The 25,973-nt window shown below is 42.4% G+C and overlaps 1 protein-coding gene across 1 annotated transcript in view; it reads right to left on the bottom strand.

The window, feature by feature from the left end:
* LOC139463752 (alpha-1,6-mannosylglycoprotein 6-beta-N-acetylglucosaminyltransferase A-like) overlaps positions 1–25,973 on the bottom strand; it is a 70,233-nt gene that overhangs the window by 17,456 nt on the left and 26,804 nt on the right. The window contains exons 3-13 of the mRNA XM_071245024.1: positions 22,299–22,398; positions 20,992–21,153; positions 20,768–20,850; positions 20,127–20,216; positions 19,621–19,695; positions 19,160–19,330; positions 18,915–18,981; positions 17,973–18,075; positions 15,897–16,031; positions 4,821–4,954; positions 1,089–1,213 (exon numbers count right to left, since the gene is read on the bottom strand). Of these exons, the coding sequence (XP_071101125.1) occupies positions 1,089–1,213; positions 4,821–4,954; positions 15,897–16,031; positions 17,973–18,075; positions 18,915–18,981; positions 19,160–19,330; positions 19,621–19,695; positions 20,127–20,216; positions 20,768–20,850; positions 20,992–21,153; positions 22,299–22,398 (1,245 nt within the window). The remainder of the gene's footprint in view (positions 1–1,088; positions 1,214–4,820; positions 4,955–15,896; positions 16,032–17,972; positions 18,076–18,914; positions 18,982–19,159; positions 19,331–19,620; positions 19,696–20,126; positions 20,217–20,767; positions 20,851–20,991; positions 21,154–22,298; positions 22,399–25,973) is intronic.

The following is a 25,973-nucleotide window of genomic DNA, read 5'->3' as shown; positions in this document are numbered from 1 at the left end:
ATTGACTGAACCAGGCAGGCTATGTAATATATTGTCTTAAATTTTCAGTCAGTTTACATATTGCCTGATAAATGAGACTGGACTTTAGACAGATAGACTGAAAAGAATTAGACTCCTTAATTTGATCTTATTTTAATTTGGATCTATTTTGACCTTACAAAGATCTAAGTGACTTATGTAAGTAATTAAAAATGCTCCCACAGTGAATTGATTAGTTATTCAAACATGAATGTATACTAGAGTCCTTTTATATGTTACTTTTCTTTATTGCCATAACATGCAGTTCAGTCACAGATAATGACTGCTAAAAAGTAATCTAATACTAATACTCAAGGCCTATTGAAATTAAGAATGAGTTCTATCTGTATTACAATCATCTGATGATTGGCAAAGCAAACTGGATGTGGACACTGCAATGTGAATACAATCATCATTTTAGAGATTGAAAGTTGGCATGAATATATTGTTCTCATTTACAAGATACAAAGTTGTAGCTGTATATGTATTTAAACTAATATGTAGTGTCTTCTGTGTCTGAAAAAAATATAATTTTCTAACTTTTAAAATTAAAAAAAGGACACAATAACATATACCATTTATTTATTATATTGAAATATAATCATAGTAGTATTTGTCAAATACAGCCACTATTCATCCATAATTTCTTTTTGTACAACATACACCAACCTCTGTCCCAACTCGTATGTCTCCAAGATGAGCACGCAACAAAAGGCAAAGTGTGTCCCTGGTACATGGTTGTAATATGAAACAATATTGTGTGTACTGTCATGTCTGTAGTCAGGACATTGTTATTATTTACAGAATTGTGTGAAAAGTCCTGGTGAGCAGGTTCACATTTTATTTTCTGTTGTTTAAAAATGTATCTGACTAAATTACTACGTGTGCCCTGTTCATCAGCAGGTCTTTTAACATATTCAACACACATAGAATATCTTGACAACACCTTTTCATTTGATGTAAAAGAAATAGGGCTTTTGAGATGCATTTTCCCACTATTCACTTTTGTAGTGTATTGCCTTGAGCCAGACGTTATTGTGTTGAGTGTGAATACAGTGGTGTTGACATACCTCCCACATGTACTCCTTCTTGCCATACACTACAGCCTTGTTCTGCCTCGCTAGATGCTGCACGTGGGAGTCGTTGAGGTGCTGTTCAACCACAAAGCCCATGAAGGAGTTGTCGGGGCTGTGAGCTGCAGAACAACAACACATCTGCTTACAAAGGATGAGGAGAGACAGTGGGTGAGGGACTACAGCTGCAACACAGAAGACTGGGAAATACAAGCAGTTCTGAAGCAGGTACAGCGGCAGCCAGCTGATGCCCTAGTGCCATGCACACTGCAATTATGTGGAGAAGGGAACTTGATGTTATGGACGAATCAGGAAAGCTATTATGACACATGTTCAACATTGAAACAGCCGATGGCTCCATGGGAACAATTCAGGCACCCTCTGTGACAACACAGTACCATTCAGGTACCCTCTGTGACAACACAGTACCCTTCAGGTACCCTCTGTGACAACACGGTACCATTCAGGTACCCTCTGTGACAACACAGTACCATTCAGGTACCCTCTGTGACAACACAGTACCATTCAGGAACCCTCTGTGTCAACACAGTACCATTCAGGTACCCTCTGTGACAACACAGTACCATTCAGGTACCCTCTGTGTCAACACAGTACCATTCAGGTACCCTCTGTGACAACACAGTACCATTCAGGTACCCTCTGTGTCAACACAGTACCATTCAGGTACCCTTTGTGACAACACAGTACCATTCAGGTACCCTCTGTGTCAACACAGTACCATTCAGGTACCCTCTGTGTCAACACAGTACCATTCAGGTACCCTCTGTGACAACACAGTACCATTCAGGTACCCTCTGTGTCAACACAGTACCATTCAGGTACCCTCTGTGACAACACAGTACCATTCAGGTACCCTCTGTGTCAACACAGTACCATTCAGGTACCCTCTGTGACAACACAGTACCATTCAGGTACCTTCTGTGTCAACACAGTACCATTCAGGTACCCTCTGTGTCAACACAGTACCATTCAGGTACCCTCTGTGTCAACACAGTACCATTCAGGTACCCTCTGTGACAACACAGTACCATTCAGGTACCCTCTGTGACAACACAGTACCATTCAGGTACCTTCTGTGTCAACACAGTACCATTCAGGTACCTTCTGTGACAACACAGTACCATTCAGGTACCTTCTGTGTCAACACAGTACCATTCAGGTACCTTCTGTGTCAACACAGTACCATTCAGGTACCCTCTGTGTCAACACAGTACCATTCAGGTACCCTCTGTGTCAACACAGTACCATTCAGGTACCCTCTGTGTCAACACAGTACCATTCAGGTACCCTCTGTGTCAACACAGTACCATTCAGGTACCCTCTGTGACAACACAGTACCATTCAGGTACCTTCTGTGTCAACACAGTACCATTCAGGTACCCTCTGTGTCAACACAGTACCATTCAGGTACCCTCTGTGACAACACAGTACCATTCAGGTACCCTCTGTGTCAACACAGTACCATTCAGGTACCCTCTGTGACAACACAGTACCATTCAGGTACCCTCTGTGTCAACACAGTACCATTCAGGTACCCTCTGTGACAACACAGTACCATTCAGGTACCCTCTGTGTCAACACAGCACCATTCAGGTACCCTCTGTGACAACACAGTACCATTCAGGTACCTTCTGTGTCAACACAGTACCATTCAGGTACCTTCTGTGTCAACACAGTACCATTCAGGTACCCTCTGTGTCAACACAGTACCATTCAGGTACCCTCTGTGACAACACAGTACCATTCAGGTACCTTCTGTGTCAACACAGTACCATTCAGGTACCCTTTGTGACAACACAGTACCATTCAGGTACCCTCTGTGTCAACACAGTACCATTCAGGTACCCTCTGTGTCAACACAGTACCATTCAGGTACCTTCTGTGTCAACACAGTACCATTCAGGTACCCTCTGTGACAACACAGTACCATTCAGGTACCTTCTGTGTCAACACAGTACCATTCAGGTACCCTTTGTGACAACACAGTACCATTCAGGTACCCTCTGTGTCAACACAGCACCATTCAGGTACCCTCTGTGTCAACACAGTACCATTCAGGTACCCTTTGTGACAACACAGTACCATTCAGGTACCCTCTGTGTCAACACAGTACCATTCAGGTACCCTCTGTGTCAACACAGTACCATTCAGGTACCCTTTGTGACAACACAGTACCATTCAGGTACCTTCTGTGTCAACACAGTACCATTCAGGTACCCTTTGTGACAACACAGTACCATTCAGGTACCCTCTGTGACAACACAGTACCATTCAGGTACCCTCTGTGACAACACGGTACCATTCAGGTACCCTCTGTGTCAACACAGTACCATTCAGGTACCCTTTGTGACAACACAGTACCATTCAGGTACCCTCTGTGACAACACAGTACCATTCAGGTACCCTCTGTGTCAACACAGTACCATTCAGGTACCCTCTGTGTCAACACAGTACCATTCAGGTACCCTCTGTGACAACACGGTACCATTCAGGTACCTTCTGTGTCAACACAGTACCATTCAGGTACCCTCTGTGTCAACACAGTACCATTCAGGTACCCTCTGTGACAACACGGTACCATTCAGGTACCCTCTGTGTCAACACAGTACCATTCAGGTACCCTCTGTGACAACACAGTACCATTCAGGTACCCTCTGTGACAACACAGTACCATTCAGGTACCTTCTGTGTCAACACAGTACCATTCAGGTACCCTCTGTGACAACACGGTACCATTCAGGTACCCTCTGTGTCAACACAGTACCATTCAGGTACCCTCTGTGACAACACAGTACCATTCAGGTACCCTTTGTGACAACACAGTACCATTCAGGTACCTTCTGTGTCAACACAGTACCATTCAGGTACCCTTTGTGACAACACAGTACCATTCAGGTACCCTCTGTGACAACACAGTACCATTCAGGTACCCTCTGTGACAACACGGTACCATTCAGGTACCCTCTGTGTCAACACAGTACCATTCAGGTACCCTTTGTGACAACACAGTACCATTCAGGTACCCTCTGTGACAACACAGTACCATTCAGGTACCCTCTGTGTCAACACAGTACCATTCAGGTACCCTCTGTGTCAACACAGTACCATTCAGGTACCCTCTGTGACAACACGGTACCATTCAGGTACCTTCTGTGTCAACACAGTACCATTCAGGTACCCTCTGTGTCAACACAGTACCATTCAGGTACCCTCTGTGACAACACGGTACCATTCAGGTACCCTCTGTGTCAACACAGTACCATTCAGGTACCCTCTGTGACAACACAGTACCATTCAGGTACCCTCTGTGACAACACAGTACCATTCAGGTACCTTCTGTGTCAACACAGTACCATTCAGGTACCCTCTGTGACAACACGGTACCATTCAGGTACCCTCTGTGTCAACACAGTACCATTCAGGTACCCTCTGTGACAACACAGTACCATTCAGGTACCCTCTGTGACAACACAGTACCATTCAGGTACCTTCTGTGTCAACACAGTACCATTCAGGTACCCTCTGTGACAACACGGTACCATTCAGGTACCCTCTGTGACAACACAGTACCATTCAGGTACCCTCTGTGACAACACAGTACCATTCAGGTACCCTCTGTGACAACACAGTACCATTCAGGAATCCTCTGTGACAACACGGTTACCACTGAAATTCCCATGTACCCTGGAACAGCACACTGATACTTACGGAACATGGTGAAGAACTGCCGAGGCTGCAAGTCTTGGCCTCCCCATGAGGTGAGAATCTTGTTTTGTTTGGCGAAACTACGATGGTTGTAGGCAGGTTCAGTGCCAAACGAATCAACAATCCGGAATAGACAACTGAAAGAGAAGGAAATCATGTCATCTTCAATGTCTTGGATCATATCTTGAAGATCGACTGTTACAAGATCGGGTGCTAGCAGCATAAACTGGCACAGTATCACCATAGATTTGGGTTGTATTTTCAAACAAACACTAAAGTAGAAGGTACATCATGTACTGAATGTATAAGAAGTAATAATGTTTCATAATTTTCCACATGAATACAAAGTTCTCACAACATATTCACACTATACATTTCAATAGTAACAAGGCAAAAAGTGTGCAGGGCTCACGACTTCAACTCCAACATATATACCAAAGTTCAAAACATGAAAATGCAATATTTTCTCAAAAAACCCACCTATCGACATCAAACTGTGCACTGCACCTCTATTGGTACAGAAACTTTACCTCAGTTGGAAAAGAATCCATAAAGTATCTTTCAAGTCATAGGTTGCACAAATGTTAAAGTAATAAACATATTTTAAGTTAAACAAATATATTTATTCAGAATATGCACATATCAAAATCAAAATTCGCACTCACCTCTCCTATTAGTAAAGAAAGTCACACAAAAAATCTAAGTGAAAAAAAATCAAAACTCAATCTCATTAAAATCAGACCTTAGTTCTTGCTACCACTAAACAAAGATTTGAGGACATCCCAGTTGAGGTCACATCAGAATGACCTTCTATCCGACCAATCAGAGCGTCACTTGCCAGATCATGAAAGTGACAGTTGGAATGTGATTTCTAATCATGCATCCTAGAAAACTTTAACACGGGGTATTCCAAACGACAGTTACTGGTTTAATGACTGAATCCATACAATCTAGAACTTCTATTAGCCATTCCAGAATGTCTTTTTGTTCAGGTTTCAAATTTTTCAAAATGTTCCGAAGCGCTGTCGCCAATTTGAAAATAGTGACGCAAAGCACGAGAAAACTGCCTTCTGACAGGTCATTTCATTGGTCGGTCAAATTTCGCACAAGGTCGGTATGATGTTTACAAGTTGGTAAACTTGTATGTAATTAATATGAGTCGATGGACTCGATGTTCGATGGAACAACGTGTTGAAGAAAACGCAACACAGCGGTAACCATGCTTGATCGTTTACTTGCTATCCCATAATATTGTACAAGGGACATAACCTAGGTAATACTGCTAGTAAACATACCGCTAAACAAAAGGCTAAACACTACAACCTCTCCCCTCCTTGGATACTTATTGAGGGATCAATAATTAGACTGGCTAAACGACTTAGTTAACCTATGAGTTAACTTCAAAAACTTGTGACAACATGAAATTGCCAAGACAAAATATACCTGTGAAAATCTTCACATTATTGCAAATATAGTCTCTTTGCTGAAAGTAATAATACTGATAACTATTGACTAGATCTTAAAACATAATCCAGCTTTCAATTAAACTGAACACATAATTTCAAACACAGTTCAGGCTTCAGTTCACATGTGCACACATTTGCACATTGCACTTTACATGAAAAAGTCCTTGTATTTACTCGGAGGTCTTCGATCTCTTGTTGGATTTCTGCGCATAGGTTCATTTGGTTCAACATGTTCAATAGGATCAATCACTGCTTGATCTTCATTGTCACTGACTGGAACTTGTTGACCATCACATTCAGGTGTGTCAACTGTGTCCTGAATATTGGAGTGAGTAGGATGTTGGGGTGACTTCTTAAAGAAACTGCTGTTTCTTGTTACCTTCCTCCCCCCACACTCTGCACTGATCATCGAGCCTTTTGTGGATGTTACTGTTAAAGGCACAGGCTCATATGGGGTGTTGGACTTCCTCATTGACGTGTCTTTCAGGAGAACTGCATCCCCTTCCATGAAACTGTGTGGCTTGACATAAGCCTTTCTGTCAGCATACTGCTTCATTGCATGTTTAGCTGCCATGTCTCTCTGTCTCATTTTCCTGTTTCTGGATTTTGATGACTTGGACAAACTAGGCAGACGATTTCGCAGATTTCTGTTTAACATGGCGGTTGCTGGAGGAACACCTGTTGACGTGTGTGGTGTTGTCCGGTAAGACAACAGGAATCGATACATTTCCTGTTTCCAGTTTTGTCCTTGTGCAATAGCACCTTTAATGCACTTTTTGATGGTATGCATGAAGCGTTCAGTTTCTGCATTGGCTTGCGGCCATAATGGAGTTATTTTCCGATGTTTGAATCCAGTGTTTTCTGCATATGTACTGAACTCGTAGCCATTAAATGGTGGGCCGTTGTCCGTCTTGAGCTGATGTGGTATCCCAAACTCTGAAAAGATTTTCTCAAGTCTTGGAATTACATTGCAACCAGAGATGCCCTTAAGTATGTCTACAATGACATAACGTGAATATTCATCTTGCACCACCAGCAGATATTCACCAGTTGATATCTGACCGAAATCAGCACTAAGCTCTTGCCATGGTCCATCTGGCAATTCTGACATTTTGAGGGGTTCACATGCTGACAAATCAGTTGTGATTTGACATGTCATGCAGTTTTTAACCACATGTTCCACCATATTGTGCAATCCACGAAACCATATCTTCTCACGAAGCAGGGAAACTGTTTTCACGATGCCCTGGTGACCAGCATGAGCTAGATCAACAGCTTGTCAGTGTAAGCTTGGTGGCAACACAATTTGAGCACCTTTCAACAGTATTTGATTGTTCATGGCGACAGACAGTTCATTACGACACTTGTACAAAGAGTCATACACCTTGTCTACATTATTGCTTGACTTCCAGTTGCCTGTGTTCAAGGCCTGAATAACAGCTTGTAATACTGGGTCATTCCTTGTTGCCTTAGCAACATGGTCTGTCGTCATGGTTTTAGGGATTGCTGTGGTAACAACATAGTTAATGTATTCTTCAGCAATCTTCTCTTCTCTATGACTTGCAGATTGCTGGACTGGATGTCTACTAAGATAATCTGCCGGATTATCTGCTCCTGGTCTGTAGACAATCTTGAATTGATATTGCTGAATCCTCATCACCCATCTTCCAATTCTGGGAGGTAACGATACCTTTGGGTTCCCGAACAGTGTAGTTAATGGCTTATGATCGGTGAATATGGTAAACACTGATCCAAACACATATATGTGAAAATGTTCACAAGACCAAGTGACAGCCAAAGCTTCTCGTTCAGTTTGAGAGTACCTCTGTTCTGTGGGTGTGAGCGATCTGCTTGCAAACTGAATCACTTTGGGTTTTCCATCTGAATCTGGTTGAGTAAGCACCGCACACAAACCAACAGGGCTTGCGTCAACATACAGCTCTGTATGTTTTTGTGGATCAAAGAAACTCAGTGTTGTCGCTTTACACAGTTCAGATTTCAGGTTGTCAAGGGCTGTTTGGTGTTTCTCTGTCCAGTCCCACTGAGCATCCTTGCGAGTCAGCTGGCGGAGTTCATAGGTGAGTGTCGCATAATTTGGAACATGACGAGCACCACAGAAGTTCATCATTCCAAGCAAGCTCTTCACTTCCGAAACATTCTTGGGTGGTGGCATATCTAGGATTGCAGACAGTTTTGCCTGGCTTGGTGTTATGCCGTCAGCACTGAACACATGTCCAAGAAACTCAATGGAATGCTTGTTGAAAACACACTTGTCACTGTTTAAAGTTAGTCCCATTTCACGGAGACATTCAAACAAGGCATGTAGATTTGTGTCATGTGACTGTTGATCACCCCCATGGACCAGAATGTCGTCACTGATATTGATGACACCATTCAAACCACTGACAGCTTGTCTAATGGTTTCTTGGAATACTTCAGCAGCACTGTTGATTCCAAAATTCAAGCGTTTGTACCTGAATAATCCAAGGTGTGTGGCAAAAGTGGTGATATACCGGGATTCTTCGACCAATTCAAGCTGGTTATAACCCTGATTAAGGTCAAGTTTGCTAAAAACTTTAGCCCCTGTGAGAATAGTTGTGAGTTCTTCCAGTGTTGGTGAGTTGTGTCTTTCTCGCTTTATGGCTGTATTTGGACATCTCATGTCAACACAAACTCTCACCTTGCCAGGACTACTTGGTTTAGGGACTACCACTAAAGGAGACACCCAGGGTGTTGGACCTGAAGCTCGTTTAATGACGTCACGTTCCAAATCAGATTTGATCTGGGTTTCTATGTCCTTCCTGACATGAAATGGTACACGTCTGTACTGTTGAGCCACTGGTTGAACATCTTTGTCGATATGCAACTGTACTTTCACATCTTTCAGCTTGCCAAGTCCCGTGAACAAATCACTGTATTCTGTTATCAGATCTTCAGATTTGCAAGAATACACGGATTCATGTATTTTTAGCAGATGAAGTTCCTGTGCCATTTGCCAACTCAACAAACACTCATCAACGTCAGACACGACACATATTTTCGCTTCAGCAGATGCGGTCTTCGATGCAATCGTGGCTGTGAAACGTCCTAGCACATGCACTGGTTCCTTCTTTCCATAAGGAAACACCTTTGTTCTGCATTCTTGTAGATTGGGTTTAGGTCGGAGGGACTGGTACACAGTTTTTGAAATTGTGTTGATAGATGCACCTGAATCTGCTAACATGATAACAGGTTGTCCATTAATCTTCATGGTGAACTTTGGAGATTTGGTTTTCTCACCTTGTGACAGAAAGACAAACTCATCTTCATCAGAAGTCTCTTCCCCGCAGTCATCAACCATGCGAACATTCTTCAAATGCCCTCGACCACGTGGTGCATTTGTATGTCCATCTTTACACGCATTGGCAAAATGATTTGATTTTCCACATTTCACACACTTTTTTCCTAAAGCAGGACAGTTTCTCTGACCCCCACTCTGAGGCCAAGCACGTCCACAATTAAAACAAGTTTGCTGTTTCTGTGACTTCTCATGGTTATCATAAGTTTTCTGTGGCTTTCTTTTATGGTGCTTATGGGTCATGGCGTTTGCCTGGTGAGTGTTCACATTTTGGGATTGAGTGGAGGACTGAATTTGTTTGGAGTGTTCATGTGTAAGTTCTAGAGTTCTGGCATGAGTTAACAAATCAGCCAATGTCATGCCTGGGGTACTCAGGCCTTTCTCACGAACTTTGTTCGACTTGCAACCAGCTATGAGTTGAGATTTTACCTCCTCTTCAATTCTATCACCAAAATCACATGTGCTTGCATGCTGTCTCAGTTCATGATAAAACTCATCAATTGAATCCGACTTCTATTTTAATTGACGAAAGCAATATCTCTGGAATTCCAGATTAACTCGTGGATTGAAGTGATTCGTTATCGCCGTGACAAGCTTTCCAAAATGTGTCTCAATGTACTTGTATGTAATTAATATGAGTCGATGGACTCGATGTTCGATGGAACAACGTGTTGAAGAAAACGCAACACAGCGGTAACCATGCTTGATCGTTTACTTGCTATCCCATAATATTGTACAAGGGACATAACCTCGGTAATACTGCTAGTAAACATACCGCTAAATAAAAGGCTAAACACTACAGTCGGTCTGATGTGACCCGTAATTGGATGTCCTCAGATCTTTGTTTGAGGGTAGCGAGAACAAAGATCTGGTTTAAATGAGATTGAATAAAAATAGCCCTATTTTTTCTGAAAATCTAAATATTGAAATAAAACTTTGCACTGCACCCCTCCTATTGATATAGAAAGTGTTCACCAAGTTTGAAAAGAATCTATGCAGCAGTTTTCAAGATATAGGTCACACTCAAAACTGTCCTCGGAAGGACGAACGGATGGAATTCCTTGGTATACGATGTACCCCCGCCCTTTTAGGTCGGGTATGACAAGGTTGTATCTGGTCAGTACCAAGCTACCTGCAGCAGATGTCGAAGTACAGCAGATATTCAACTATCACATTCATGTCACAGTATTTCTGCAACTGCAGAAAGATTTGCGGTTACCAGTTAACCACAGTAAATATAACAAAAGGCATATTGTCTAAATTCTGTCTCTGATTTGTATCATAACCTAATCTGACAAATTATAGGTGGTTCAAAATTATAATTGTTAACAATGAGGTTGTTCAAGGAAATTAGTAAAATCTAAATATGTATACATTTGTATACCCCCATGTTGATAAATAGATTCATTTTTTAACTTATCCTGCATTACTCCGTATTGCATTTACTGCTGTCTTTTGACAGAGAGACGAACTGTGTGAGATCCAGCTGCTGAAGAAAAGTTGTTCCAACCAGTAGAGGCAGAATACTCGCAGAGTCCTGGAAGTCATGACATCACATCAAAACACATAACTGCTTTAAACATAACATCTGAAACTTTGTGGGGAGGCAGCGTAGCGAAGGGAGGGCACTTAGATCTCGTAATGCAGTATAAGTATACAAATGTAAAAAATATTTAGATTTTACTAAATTTTTTAACCTATCCTGCATTACTCAGCTACTGTTATTCAGTAGCCAATCAACCGAGAGTAGAATCAAAACAAAGTTCATTGGACCTGTCACTCACGGCCAGAAGCGAGAAGAATTGCAACAGTCAGACTGTAACGAACCGGAACAAATATTCCGGGAGAAGGCGGTTGTTTCAAATGACATGGTCAGTAGATTCGAACATTAATTCCCTGCGAACGGGAAGACACAGTTGGAAAAATGCTAGTTAGAAAAGAAACCTGAAGACATGAAAGTTGTGGAACTGAGGCGAGCGGGAAAAAAAAAAGTCAATCGAGCCTGCATGTTTGCTGTTTCATTCCTTCTCGGCCTTCGGTTTCAAAGGGTAGTTTGGACAATGAATACGCATGAATTTCGCTTAATGCCTTGTGCATGATGATACACATCCGCAGAAAGGGAATTCCCTCGACTGTAATATTGGGATTTCCCAACATTCCATAGTTATAAAAGTAGTCCGCTTCGGTGGGCGTGGCTTAATTTTTTACATTCATTGGGAAATGAATGCAAAAACACGTGACCAGTCCAGCTTATCAGAATGCAGGAATTTCAATGAACACTAGGAAAATTTAATTATTCAATAACAAACCCTCGTCAAGCTCCGATGCTCCTCATACAAGTGATGACCGGACTTAGCCGGAAGTCGAAGAAGTGTCCATAAGATAAGGAGGAACTGAGGTTCGGATAGATCGCACCGTACTGCACGAGGTAATGTGAACGCTTCCATCCCCTGAGTGTCGTATAAGCATTCCAGTTTTTATATCGAGGTGACAATGAAGAAAGACAACACGATACTCGGCATGTAGTCAACATGGGTTGATGGAACAGTCGTAGGAAGAATTAGAAAATCGACACTGTATCTGGTCGCCAAGGCTGAAAATATAAATGTGTCTGAGAGATCAAAACGTACAGTATAGCGATCTTTTCCATCCCTTGCTTATAGCGAGAGGGTGATTAAACGTGGTGCCTCCGTTGATAGTGGAAGTCTACCGTTTCCATCCTCTGCACATGGATGCACAGCGACAGGCATCTGGTTGAGTGGTTGCACCATACCTACATGTAAGCATGCAAACCAATCTGTAGAAATACATTGCACTGCTCCCCACAGGTCAGTTGACCCAATTCCGGTCGGAGTTGTTGACAGTCGGAGAAAACCGCATTTGAGCCAGAAATGATGTGCAATCTCCGCACACTGGATGAACTGTGTGGTAGACATACAAGTGGTGTACCAAAGTTTTGCGAAGAAAACGTGGGAGCACCGTCGAAAACCAGGGGAGCGCCGAGGAAGAGCCTCTTTGAGGAAAGCTGGTGCTAAGGCAGGGTACAGGAGTGTTGGTGCCGGTGACGTCAACGAAAAAGGCGCAGAGCGATATGATAAACCGTAATATGCGAGACCAGTCAACCATGATCTCAAGATGTGGGTACCCGGTAGCCTATGACGAAGGGGTCAAACAGGCCAAATGAGCCTGAACAGTGAAGATCTGCCAGTTATGACACAGATGCTGTCCACAAGAGGCCCTGTTTCGATGGAAAACTAGCATGTATCGGCCAAGCGGCTCGTAGAAGGCTTTGAAGAAACGGCTTCCAACGAACATGTGAGCTCCTTCAGCCTATCAAAGGAGTGAACCTGCAGGTCATCTCTCCCAAAGCATGGCGCTTTAAATGACGGGTTATGGAGAACGTCCCAAAACACAAACTTCGTCCAGACAACCAGTGGGCAAGTTGAATCAGACCAAATGTCTACTGGTTGAAAAGATTCCTCTCAACAATAGTCACAATCCCAACAATGTACGGGAGAGCAGTGACAGGAGCAGCGACAAATGAAACAAGTGGTTTTACCTTGCTTCTCTGTCAGGAAGTTTGGCTGAGATACTCAGGTGCTGGTAGTGCCGGAAAGCTTGGCTGAGATACTCAGGTGCCGGGAGTGCCGTTAGCACCAGAAACCTTGGCTGAGATACTCAGGTGCCAGTAGGGCCGGGAGTGCCGGTAGCACCAGAAAGCTTGGCCGAGATACTCAGGTGCCGGGAGTGCCGTTAGCACCAGAAACCTTGGCCGAGATACTCAGGTGCCGGGAGTGCCGGGAGTGCGGTTAGCACCAGAAAGCTTGGCTGAGATACTCAGGTGCTGTGAGTGCCGTGAGAGCCGTTAGCACCAGAAAGCTTGGCCGAGATACTCAGGTGCCGGGAGTGCTGTTAGCACCAGAAAGCTTGGCTGAGATACTCAGGTGCCGGGAGTGCCGTTAGAACCAGAAACCTTGGCTGAGATACTCAGGTGCCGGGAGCGCTGGGAGTGCCGGTAGCACCAGAAAGCTTGGCCGAGATACTCAGGTGCCGGGAGTGCCGTGAGTGCCGGGAGCGCCGGTAGCACCATAAAGCTTGGCTGAGATACTAAGGTGCCGGGAGTGCCGGGAGTGCCAGTAGCACCAGAAAGCTTGGCTGAGATTCTCAGGTGCCGGGAGCGCCGGGAGTGCCAGTAGCACCAGAAAACTTGGCCGAGATACTCAGGTGCCGTGAGTGCCGTTAGCACCAGAAAGCTTGGCCGAGATACTCAGGTGCCGGGAGTGCTGTTAGCACCAGAAAGCTTGGCCGAGATACTCAGGTGCCGGAAGCGCCGGCAGCACCCGAAAGCTTGACCAAGATACTCAGGTGCCGGGAGTGCCGTTAGCACCAGAAAGCTTGGCCGAGATACTCAGGTGCCGGAAGCGCCGGTAGCACCCGAAAGCTTGGCCGAGATACTCAGGTGCCGGGAGTGCCATTAGCACCAGAAAGCTTGGCCGAGATACTCAGGTGCCGGAAGCGCCGGTAGCACCCGAAAGCTTGGCCGAGATACTCAGGTGCCGGGAGTGCCATTAGCACCAGAAAGCTTGGCCGAGATACTCAGGTGCCGGGAATGCCGTTAGCACCAGAAAGCTTGGCCGAGATACTCAGGTGCCGGGAGCGCCGGGAGCGCCGGTAGCACCCGAAAGCTTGGCTGAGATACTCAGGTGCCGGGAGTGCCAGTAGCACCAGAAAGCTTGGCTGAGATACTAAGGTGCCGGGAGCGCCGGGAGTGCCGGAAGCACCCGAAAGCTTGGCTGAGATACTCAGGTGCCGGGAGTGCCGGGAGCGCCAGTAGCACAAGAAAGCTTGGCTGAGATACTCAGGTGCTGTATAAGTGCCGTGAGTGCCGTTAGCACCAGAAAGCTTGGCCGAGATACTCAGGTGCCGGGAGTGCTGTTAGCACCAGAAAGCTTGGCTGAGATACTCAGGTGCCGGGAGCGCCGAGAGTGCTGGTGACACCAGAAAGGTTGGCCGAGATACTAAGGTGCCAGGAAGCTCGACTGAGATACTCAGGCACTGGGAGCGCTGGTTGTATTGGTTCTCGGGAGCGCCGGTGGTGTCAGGAGCATCAACAACGCCACTGCTGCTGACGTAGATGGCGCAGGAGATGGAAGGCCAGTCCCCTTATGGGCATCACCGAAGGGGGATGATGTTGTTGATAAAGGTGATGGCAAGGGAGGTGTAGAAAGACTGAAGTCTCAGAGTTGTAAGCCATATCAGGGTGTCGACAAGCACGTTGAGTGAGGTGTGTCCTGGATACTCGTATTGAGCTGAAAGAGCACAACGATGAAGGACCGCAACATCAGCACTGCCAATCATGGCCAGATTTGTTCCAACGGCAACAAGTGTGGCGAGGCATAAAATCTGGAATTTAATCAAAAACATAGCCATGTGGCAAAACCACAAAGTACGGGAAGCATTATGTTACTCAAAAACTTTATGAGAGCAAACAATTATGCTAAAAGGTAGGGAAAAGGCAGAGCTTTAAGCACACCAAAACAAAAAAAATATATTCAGTGTATATCCCAATCCAAAGAAAGAATTCAAAGCGCAGAACATGAAATTACATGGCCACGTGGTGAATGGCAAAAATGACAGGAAAAAAACAAAATGGCGGGAACAACAGTACGTCTGTAAATTACTGTGACTGGGGCCACAAACAAGCGACAAATGTTACAAATTACGAAAGTGAAGACGCTAAGGTGGTTAACAGCCCATAAACCGGTAACAATGTAGCAGCATACGATGAATGTAGAAACACGCAAAGTATAGAAACAATATGCTTTAATTTCCACAAGGGATACAAAGTAATTCTGTCCGTGGAGGTGACAAAGCAGTTATGTGTTTTGATGGGACATCATGACTTCTGGTCACGTGCCGACTGTGCGAGAGTGCTGCCTCTACTGGTTGGAACAACTTTTCTTCAGCAGCTGGATCTCACACAGTTCGTCTCTCTGTCAAAAGACAGCAGTAAATACAATACGGAGCAATGCAGGATAAGTTAAAAAATGAATCTATTTATCAACAATATTGACATAATAGCGTGTGGGTACATTCCAAATTGTACTCAAGTCATGATCATGCTCTATTTGTTCTGAAATATAGTTTTTCTTAGGATTGATCATGTAAGTAATTTTATTTGCTAAAATCCATTGGTCTTACCCAAGACATCCAATATGGACATTGAACATGTCATGAAATGAGGTAGTGTGTTTTGCTACCACCAGTCTCCCTTACCTGAACTTGCCATAGCCCCCCTTGACCCGCTTCTTGAACTGGATGAGGCCCATGATGTCCGTGTAGATGATGTTGACCGGTAACTCCTTCCGACTCTGACACGGAGACTTGGCTGCCGGAAGTCGAGACAGGATCCTGCCAACAGACATGCAGTGTGAGAAGCAGACAGCGGTAGGTAGCAGCTGTAAGTCCAGTTGTAGAGGACATGGACCTGTCAGGTCAGTTGTTTACCAACACCACTTGTCAGGGTCCCCACAACCTGCCCCAACTTGAGTTGACAACTTGTCTTGGCTTACACAACACTACCCAGTATACACTAAATAGAACAAACTACTGCATGCAACATTTCGTCTTGATGGTGGCACTCTGGTAGAGAAATCATGTAGATACTAAACTGTAACACTGTGAATTTGTTGCAGAGTCATTTTCGATTAAGTTACTGAAAATCAATTTCTTTAGAATATAAGAGAAAACATGAAAATTATCAACCGACATATATGTAATTAATCGAAGTTGGCCATTACCATGATTACCAAAAAGACATTACTTCACAAAGCATCCTCAGTCACACAAACATCATGATAAATTCATTGTAGGATTATGAGTTTTCAAATAATAGCACCTAGCAGTAAATTGTTGACCTGCTGCCACACACAAGAAGAAGCAACAGTATGAGAATATACAGCTCCAAGAATCTAGAGGAGTCCTTATCAGCATGATCTGAGCTTGATACACCGAACATGAACTCCCCTGATCTTTACACAGTCTAGGTACAGTCAAACTGCGCTTATCCTGACACTTGCGTTTCTCAAATATTGTCTAGTTAAATGAGTTTCCAGATACGTGAATCCCTTGTTAATGGACCAGAATTACCTCTCCTACTCAAACTGTACAGAGGCTTATGGGAAATGAATGGCAGAAGTATGATTTAGGAAGGATTAAATGCTTAATAAATAATACATTGAGCTGTACAGACCAACACATCATACTGTGACAACATTGTTTATTATTGAAACAGCTAATGTTGGAAGAAATGCATGTTAAGCCTAGTTTAGATAATACACTTGTTTTGTATAGTTGTGCAACACATAAACATTGATTATAGCCATGTTTATCTCCACGGGATGAAAGCCAAGGTTGAACTCATGCACGTATGAAAAATGTAATCTAGAAATATTTTATGCACACTTGAACTTTCTGAGGTTGAAATCCTCTTTATGCAGCATTTGTGATGGTGAAAGCTTGGGATGAAATCGGTGTCATAAACTGGGAGCGTGATAACATGATGGAGAATGAGAGAGACACAGGGAGGGGGACAGATGTTTTTCTCAACATCACGAGTGTGTAAGCTTTTTATCCACTTTTTGACAATTACAAGTTGGTTCTTCTGTTAGTGAGGTGTACTCTAGCACAGGCATCGTAATCTCTTGTTAAGCACCATGACAACACCACTTGCATATATTCCGATCATGTGTACAACATCTGACACCTTAATAAAATGTTATCATCATTCTAATTTTTTATGGAACTTTTTTACACAGTGATCACATGACACCCACCCCTTTTGATGTTGGCTGCCAGGTACTGAATAGCAGAACAAACATCATCAAGCATGGTGGCTGTTCGGTGAGTTGGAGACAATAGTGTGTACTTTGTGTTGTTGGAAATTGAAATTCAATGTCCAGATCCGGATCCAGACATTTTTTATAAAAGATGCATCTTATGTATTTATTTTATTTCACATAAATATTGTCCAGTAAGCAATGTTTCCAGTAGTCTTGGGGTCCGGATAAGCAGAGGTCCTCTGTAATTACTAGACAAAGCACCATGGAGCTCAAAGGGAGATACATTTATGATGCCTTGAAACATTAGGGAGGTCATGCTTAATAAGGATTGAAAATGTACTGAAAATGAGACCCTCTGAAAAAATGTTTGGTGTCACCCTCTCCTAACACATGTCCGTATTTATTTCAACAAAACTACAAATGTATTCCAAATTTGTCCAAGCCACAAGGCTAATGCAGCTAGCAGACAAGTGGCAGCCTTGGGTAGCTCTCTATGACAGGTTACACTTACCCCACGAGCTGCTCCACCTCACTGGTGATTGTGAGATCATGACCCAGGAGGAACAGGGTGGTGATGAGGTCGCTCCACTGCACCAGCTCTCCCAGGGGTCCTCCTGTAACACACATGGAGACATTTAACACCAGAAGTGTTGGTGAGCTCCTGTAACACAGATGGAGACAGTTAACACCAGAAGTGTTGGTAAGCTCCTGTGACACAGATGGAGACAGTTAACACCAGAATTGTTGGTAAGCTCCTGTGAAACAGATGGAGACAGTTAACACCAGAAGTGTTGGTAAGCACCTGTGACACAGATGGGGACAGTTAACACCAGTAGTGTTGGTAAGCACCTGTGACACAGATGGAGACAGTTAACACCAGAATTGTTGGTAAGCTCCTGTGACACAGATGGAGACAGTTAACACCAGAAGTGTTGGTAAGCACCTGTGACACAGATGGGGACAGTTAACACCAGTAGTGTTGGTAAGCTCCTGTGACACAGATGGAGACAGTTAACACCAGAATTGTTGGTAAGCTCCTGTGACACAGATGGAGACAGTTAACACCAGAATTGTTGGTAAGCTCCTGTGAAACAGATGGAGACAGTTAACACCAGAAGTGTTGGTGAGCTCCTGTGACACAGATGGAGACAGTTAACACCAGAAGTGTTGGTAAGCTCCTGTGAAACAGACAGATAATTCTAGATGTACTGCCAAGTACCTCTGTCACACAGTTAATTCTAGATGTGACTCTGAAATGTGTAAGTGATTTCTGTATGTTTCCATGGAAAAGCATGAACTTGGCATGGTAGTTGGCAACTACGCCTCGTTCAATCAAAGACACACTGACTTTCTTCATTTTTCAGGCACTTAGGTTTGAAATAAGTATCTCAGAACAGGTCAAATACTCTGACTTCAGACCAGTGCACATCCTCATCAGATAATTTGTAAATACCTTTAAACTGCATTTCAGCAAACTTCCATCCTGACTGTTTGGACAACAAGCCCAAATGAACTAGAATCTGAAATGAAATATCAAATTTAGTTGTATATCAAGTATGCCACAGTCTGCAATATTCACAGCAGTCAAACGCGATGATACAATCAGCCTTTTCATACATTGTAAATACCTGATACTCATTAGTATGCTCAAAATACCAACTTTACAACGGTTGTATCATGGAATTGAGTCCCAAGTACCTTTTTCTTCTTCCGGTGCCCCAGATTCTGCTTGGCAGAGAGTCTGTGAATGGCAGATGACCATTTGTCCCACATCCGTGTAATGCGCATCCTGATCCATGCATAACCCTGCCTCTCATTGGGATCTCGCAGTAGCGCCATCAGATCCTCCAGGTTACTGGTGATGTTAGCCTGGGAACATTTTGTAAAGTAACATAGAGATTCAGGTGGCATTACCTGGGTAACAAACAGTTCAGTATAGGGAATCAGGTGACATTACCTTGGTTACAATTAATGTTTATTCAAGTTTCAAGTTGTTTTTTGTTTTCCTTTCTTCACTCAATTTACATGTCAGTATCCAGGAACGGATAAGAACCGATTGTAAAGCAGTGTGCACATATTCACCGAATCACAAGTCATTTGTGACATGGGAGCAAGAAATCAGAATGTTCCACTGTACAATAGATACTGAACCAACTCACATAAAGAGGTGCTGCTTCCTTCAGCTTCAGTTTCATGGAGCCACCCCAGGCCTTCTTTGGACACCAGCCTTCCACCTGAAAATATAGTTTCCTCCCTTGTACCACCACACACTCCGTCCCACAACACATTACACTGTCACGCTCAACAAATATCTAATTTAATCACAATAATCATTATCATTAGGCTTAAAAAAATATAACATAGTTCTTCATCATAGCATCCTCGTACTTCACAGTTTCTACACAATGCTTGTTTGTAATTGTATCTGTAACATTTGTCAGGAATATCCTTTTTAACACAGTTGTAAACTGATATCCTAATTGTTATGTTTAATACTCTGCCAACATGAAAGTTGACATAGTTTTTAATTACAGGACAAATCATTCACTTATGGGAATGGTGGCCGATACCTGGGCCTACAGTTTGTAACAAACTAAATTCTTGAAAAAAGCGAACAGCAGTGAAACACCAGTAACATTTGTGTGGATGCAACATGTCTGCTCACCTCACTGAGGTACATGACGTAGGAGCAGTCAGAGCCGTCCACACCATATGTTGCATAGCACGGGTCAGACTTCCACATCTTGCTCATCCACTGAAACATAATATCACACAGCCCTCTGTGCACACTGACAACTGGAAAACAACAACGAGTGGGTGAAACTGACAACAATGCTGCAGCAAGCAATCACTGCTCTCTGGAGTCCTCACAATGTGAGGCCAGTGTGTGGAATCAAACTCAGGCCATGGGAAGGATTAAAATTATCTACACCTTGCCAAACAGAATACAATCAAAGTAGTTCTAGTCATGAATCTAGGTTTAGAATCATTGGGGTTTTAGACACGATTACATAGAATACTTTTGTTTGAATTTCCAAATTTCCAAACTACCTAATGTATAAACTACTTCATGAAACATAGCACACAGACATTATTATTCATGTATTATTCAGTTATCCATGTTAAGGTTACTGTTAGCAACATTGCAACAAAGCAAATGTTTCATCTTCATCGCTACTGCCATTTCAGAAGAAGTCGAAATGGACTATAGACCATGAGCCTCAAAACTCTGTTCTACCAACAGACAGGTAGAGAACAAAGCTGATCATATTTGTTCCACTTGTCCATGGGCAGCTATGCTCCTACCTTCATCTTGCCCTCACAATGAGGGTACTGTGCCTTGTCCTCATCGGTCAGCTTACAGTTGATGCTCTTGCCATTGATCAAATCTGTAACACAAATTGTTATCTTTTATAGTTTATAGTACTGCATTTCAGTGAAAATATTTGCCATGTCTTCATATCTGCCAGAGTTCTACATGTCCGTGTTCTCTAGATTTGGCCTATGTGCTACTGGTGTCTTCTAGTCACCTCTAGCACTGATCCCAGGCTTGTGTTTTTCTTCCAGCTTTAAAGTAGCATTGATGGTGTCGTTGACGAGGGTGGTGTTGATGACGAGATTGACGGCACTCTCCAGACGCTGCAACCTCTCCAGCATACTCTCCAACAACACAGCCATTGTCTTCTTCAGATCTAGAACATGAGTGTACAGAGGGTGAGTGAATGAATGAGTAAATGCTGTGTAACCCCACAGCCAGAATATACCAGCTATATGACAGCTGCCTGTACATAACTCTAGACCCAGAAACCAACTGCCTGAAAACAAGCAAAAACCCAAGCCACAAAAGGCAATCAACCAAAACACACAGCTAGACCACCCAATCCAGTTAGCCACCCTTTACAACTAATAACTAAGCTCTGGAGATTCGAACCCAGGTCCCGAAAGGGTAAGCGTACAAGGAAATGACACCATTGCTTCCTTGGACTAGTAATGGTGCACTATTATTTTGTGTGCCTTGATATCAGACTATGAGACCATACAGCAACACTGTAAGGTTCGCACAAGTATTGATGCACAATGATACTATGTGCCTTGATATCATATATCGACACTGTAAGGTACACACAAGTATTGGTGCACAATGATTCTATGTGCCTTGATATCATACAGCGACACTGTAAGGTTCACACAAGTATTGGTGCACAATGATTCTATGTGCCTTGATATCATACAGTGACACTGTAAGGTACACACAAGTATTGGTGCACAATGATTCTATGTGCCTTGATATCATACAGCGACACTGTAAGGTACACACAAGTTTTGGTGCACAATGATTCTATGTGCCTTGATATCATACAGTGACACTGTAAGGTACACACAAGTATTGGTGCACAATGATTCTATGTGCCTTGATATCATACAGCGACACTGTAAGGTACACACAAGTTTTGGTGCACAATGATTCTATGTGCCTTGATATCATACAGTGACACTGTAAGGTACACACAAGTATTGGTGCACAATGATTCTATGTGCCTTGATATCATACAGTGACACTGTAAGGTACACACAAGTATTGGTGCACAATGATTCTATGTGCCTTGATATCATGAGACCATGCAGCAAAACAAAACAATTTCATGAATATTTGAGGAGGAGATGAATGAAGAAGATTTGTAAGATAATATTTGTGAACAGCATATGAATAATCTTAAACCATTGTTACTCTATTTGACTTGGTCATGCCATTGTCCACTCTAATCACATGGCTGAGGTACAAGGACCCTGTTCTGCCGGGGCATGTCACGGCATACAGGGAACAGGGGAAACATACCATAAGCTGTGAATCTGCCGGCGTAGGGTCCATCCACCATGTCTCCGTTTTCCCTGGATAGAGCTTTCACATACTCCTCACTCAGGCGGATGATCTCATTCTGGGGGAAATACACACAAAGGTCAATACATAACTTTATACTGTGGTAAGCAATGGATGATCTTTTTCTTGGGGAAATACACATGAAGGTCAATACATAACTTTATACTGTGGTAAGCAGTGGATGATCTTTTTCTTGGGGAAATACACATGAAGGTCAATACATAACTTTATACTGTGGTAAGCAGTGGATGATCTCATTCTGGGGGAAATACACATGAAGGTCAATACATAACTTTATACTGTGGTAAGCAATGGATGATCTTTTTCATGGGGAAATACACACAAAGGTCAATACATAACTTTATACTGTGGTAAGCCATGGATGATCTTTTTCATGGGGAAATACACACAAAGGTCAATACATATAAACTTTATACTGTGGTAAGCAATAGATGATCTCATTCTTGGGGAAGTACACAAGAAGGTCATTACAAAATTTTATACTGCTGTAAGCAATGGATGAGCTTTTTCTTGGGGAAATATACACAAAGGTCAATACATAACTTTATACTGTGGTAAGCAGTGGATGATCTCATTCTTGGGGAAATACACACAAAGGCCAATACATAACTTTATACTGTGGTAAGCAGTGGATGATCTCATTCTGGGGGAAATACACACAAAGGCCAATACATAACTTTATACTGTGGTAAGCAGTGGATGATCTCATTCTTGGGGAAATACACACAAAGGTCAATACATAACTTTATACTGTGGTAAGCAGTGGATGATCTCATTCTTGGGGAAATACACACAAAGGCCAATACATAACTTTATATTGTGGTAAGCCATGGATGATCTCATTCTGGGGGAAATACACACAAAGGTCAATACATAACTTTATACTGTGGTAAGCAGTGGATGATCTCATTCTGGGGGAAATACACACGAAGGTCAATACATAACTTTATACTGTGGTAAGCAGTGGATGATCTCATTCTGGGGGAAATACACACGAAGGTCAATACATAACTTTATACAGTGGTAAGCAATGGATGATCTTTTTCTTGGGGAAATACACACAAAGGTCAATACATAATTTTATACTGTTGTAAACACAGGATGATCTTTTTCTTGGGGAAATACACACAAAGGTCAATACATAATTTTATACTGTGGTAAGCAGTGGATGATCTTTTTCTTAAGGAAATACACAAGAATGTCAATACCGTATTCGACGTAATAAGCGCCACGCTCTAATAAGCGCCCATGGCGATATTTGCTGATATATTGGCTAGTAAACAATCCTAATTAGCACCCCTTCCGATTGATCAATGTACACAAGACTTATTTATTCGCGTATATATGCACTCGTGGGTTATATGCACCCTTAATTATTGGCAATTACATTCTGGAAAAATATATTTGTTGTACATAAACATTTCAGGCTGTCAACATAAACCACGAAATGTATCTTTCAACTCTGTTTTTTTTTCCACCAAAATAATATTCTAATAAGAGCCCCCTACTTCTTATTTTGAGAGCGCCCTGGGCGCTTATTACGTCGAATATGGTACATTATTTGATACTGTTGTAAACAATGGACAACAGTGTGGCCCCACTTTAGGGGATGTAAGATATCTGGAAATACTGTCCTCCAGTCAAAAAGGTCAATATTCACTGACAATGCAACTTATCACATAACATTAAATATTCATCCTGGGCATCTGGCTTCTGGATGTAAACAGTCAAATATATATATAGATATAAACACCCAATACTAAAACACATGGTGCATGAGAAATGCTGCCATTTACTGTCACTTAATTCCATCTTGCTGGACTTTTATGGCTCAGAGATCTGGTAGTTAACTACAGATTCAAGCGTTCCCTGGGTTCAAGCCCATTCTGGTCCCCTGCCATGATTTGGCTGAAATCTTGTCAAATGTAGCATAAAACAATACTCTCTCACTTAAAGTTCCTTCTAGAATTTGTTAATTATCAATAGTATCAAAACTGTCGCTAGTCTAGTGCAATATCAACGATAGATGTGCTAACTGGTCGTTGACGTAGGACTTGTCATTGAGTCACGGACAATGGGAATGTATCAATTTCCCTAAGGAGCCATGAATCCACCATGAAATGGTCTTCTAGTACTGCCAGAAAATAATAAAATCATTCTTAATTTCACGTTATTCAAAACCCCAGAGTTTTGACAGCTGAGACTGTCATTCGTGTTGCGCACTGCTCACCAGATGATTAATATATCATAGGAAATGCTGCTGCCACAGTCCAAGTCACCCATTCACATTGCCAATATAAATTACAATCCATTAGCTGAGAAATGACACTTTCTGATTTCCAAACCATCCCAGAAGCATGAAGAAATGATTGCTCTCCTGTAACCTGCAGCTCTCCATTCCTTGTTAACATAATGGTATCATGTTTAAATTCTAATGTTTCAAGTAGAAATCTGAAGCCCCTCAGCACAGCTTCATGAAAGAACGTGGAATGCTCAATAATGTCAATAATGCTTTACCAAGTCAGTATGATATTACCGCGTAGACATGCAAATATCAAGTATATTTATCAATAAATTATGGTCAGTGTAATTGGGATATGAAGGCTTGTGTTGTGTTACCATTGATAAGGAATCTAATTTGTATCACTTCTGTCCTCCAAAAGCAGTGTAAATCCGACAGCAACCGCCATAACATTGGCGTTTTTAACCATGTTTAAATGCAATGTTAGTTATTCCAACCAAGGCTAAACGTGCCAAACTTACATGTAGCAGTTTTATTGCTTCATTCGGACTCCACTTGAATGTTTTATATACTGTATTCAACCAAGTAAGCCAGTTCATTTGGTCAAATGAAACACATGTATATTAGGTAGAGCAATTTAATGTGTTTCACCTAAGTTAGATATTTTAGATTGTGTATATAAGGACTTCCATTTTGTAATGCCATCAACATCAGCCATCTGGTAAAGTTTCTGCTGGCCTAGTAAAACATGCTTACCGAGTATGCTAGTCCATGTGCTAAGACTAAAATCTATTGAAAATAATGCCAAAATTCAAGTTCAGACATGTTTTTGACACAGACTGTCCACTACAGACAATAACCTCCCACTCTACATGATCACGTTACAGCCACACAGAGCAACTAGAGGCATTGTTGAGGCATGGTAGGTGTGTAGAATGGACACCAAAATTGCTTCATTGTCATTACAAAATAATACAGAAATACATTCAGACATACTGGTAATTATTTTCCTGAGTGATCATGGCCAAGTGATCTCTAGCTATGTATATCTAGCTATGTATATCTAGCTATGTATATCTAGCTATGCATGTAATCTCAACAAGGCACTCCCTGTTTAATCAATTACGGGCAAACATTGAAAATTAGAGAAACAGTTGACCAAATGATAAAAATAGGTCCAATTTCCATTTTGGTAGTCTTTATAAAAACTTCACATATTCTACAATAACAGTCTTATTTCAACGATTATGCTGATATTCTCATTCTAATAAAATGACCTACAAATCTAAGTTCTCACATCATGCCACACATCTGCAATTCACATAAACACTTCTGACATATACCACTGCCTCTCTGCCTTTATGAAGATT

The sequence above is a fragment of the Haliotis cracherodii genome, unplaced genomic scaffold (genome assembly GCF_022045235.1).
Source record: "Haliotis cracherodii isolate W230 unplaced genomic scaffold, xgHalCrac1.p SCAF_16, whole genome shotgun sequence".
NCBI classification, from domain to species: Eukaryota; Metazoa; Mollusca; class Gastropoda; order Lepetellida; family Haliotidae; genus Haliotis; species Haliotis cracherodii.
Note: the sequence above shows the minus strand (reverse complement) of the source record. Positions and strands in the feature narration are given on the sequence as shown.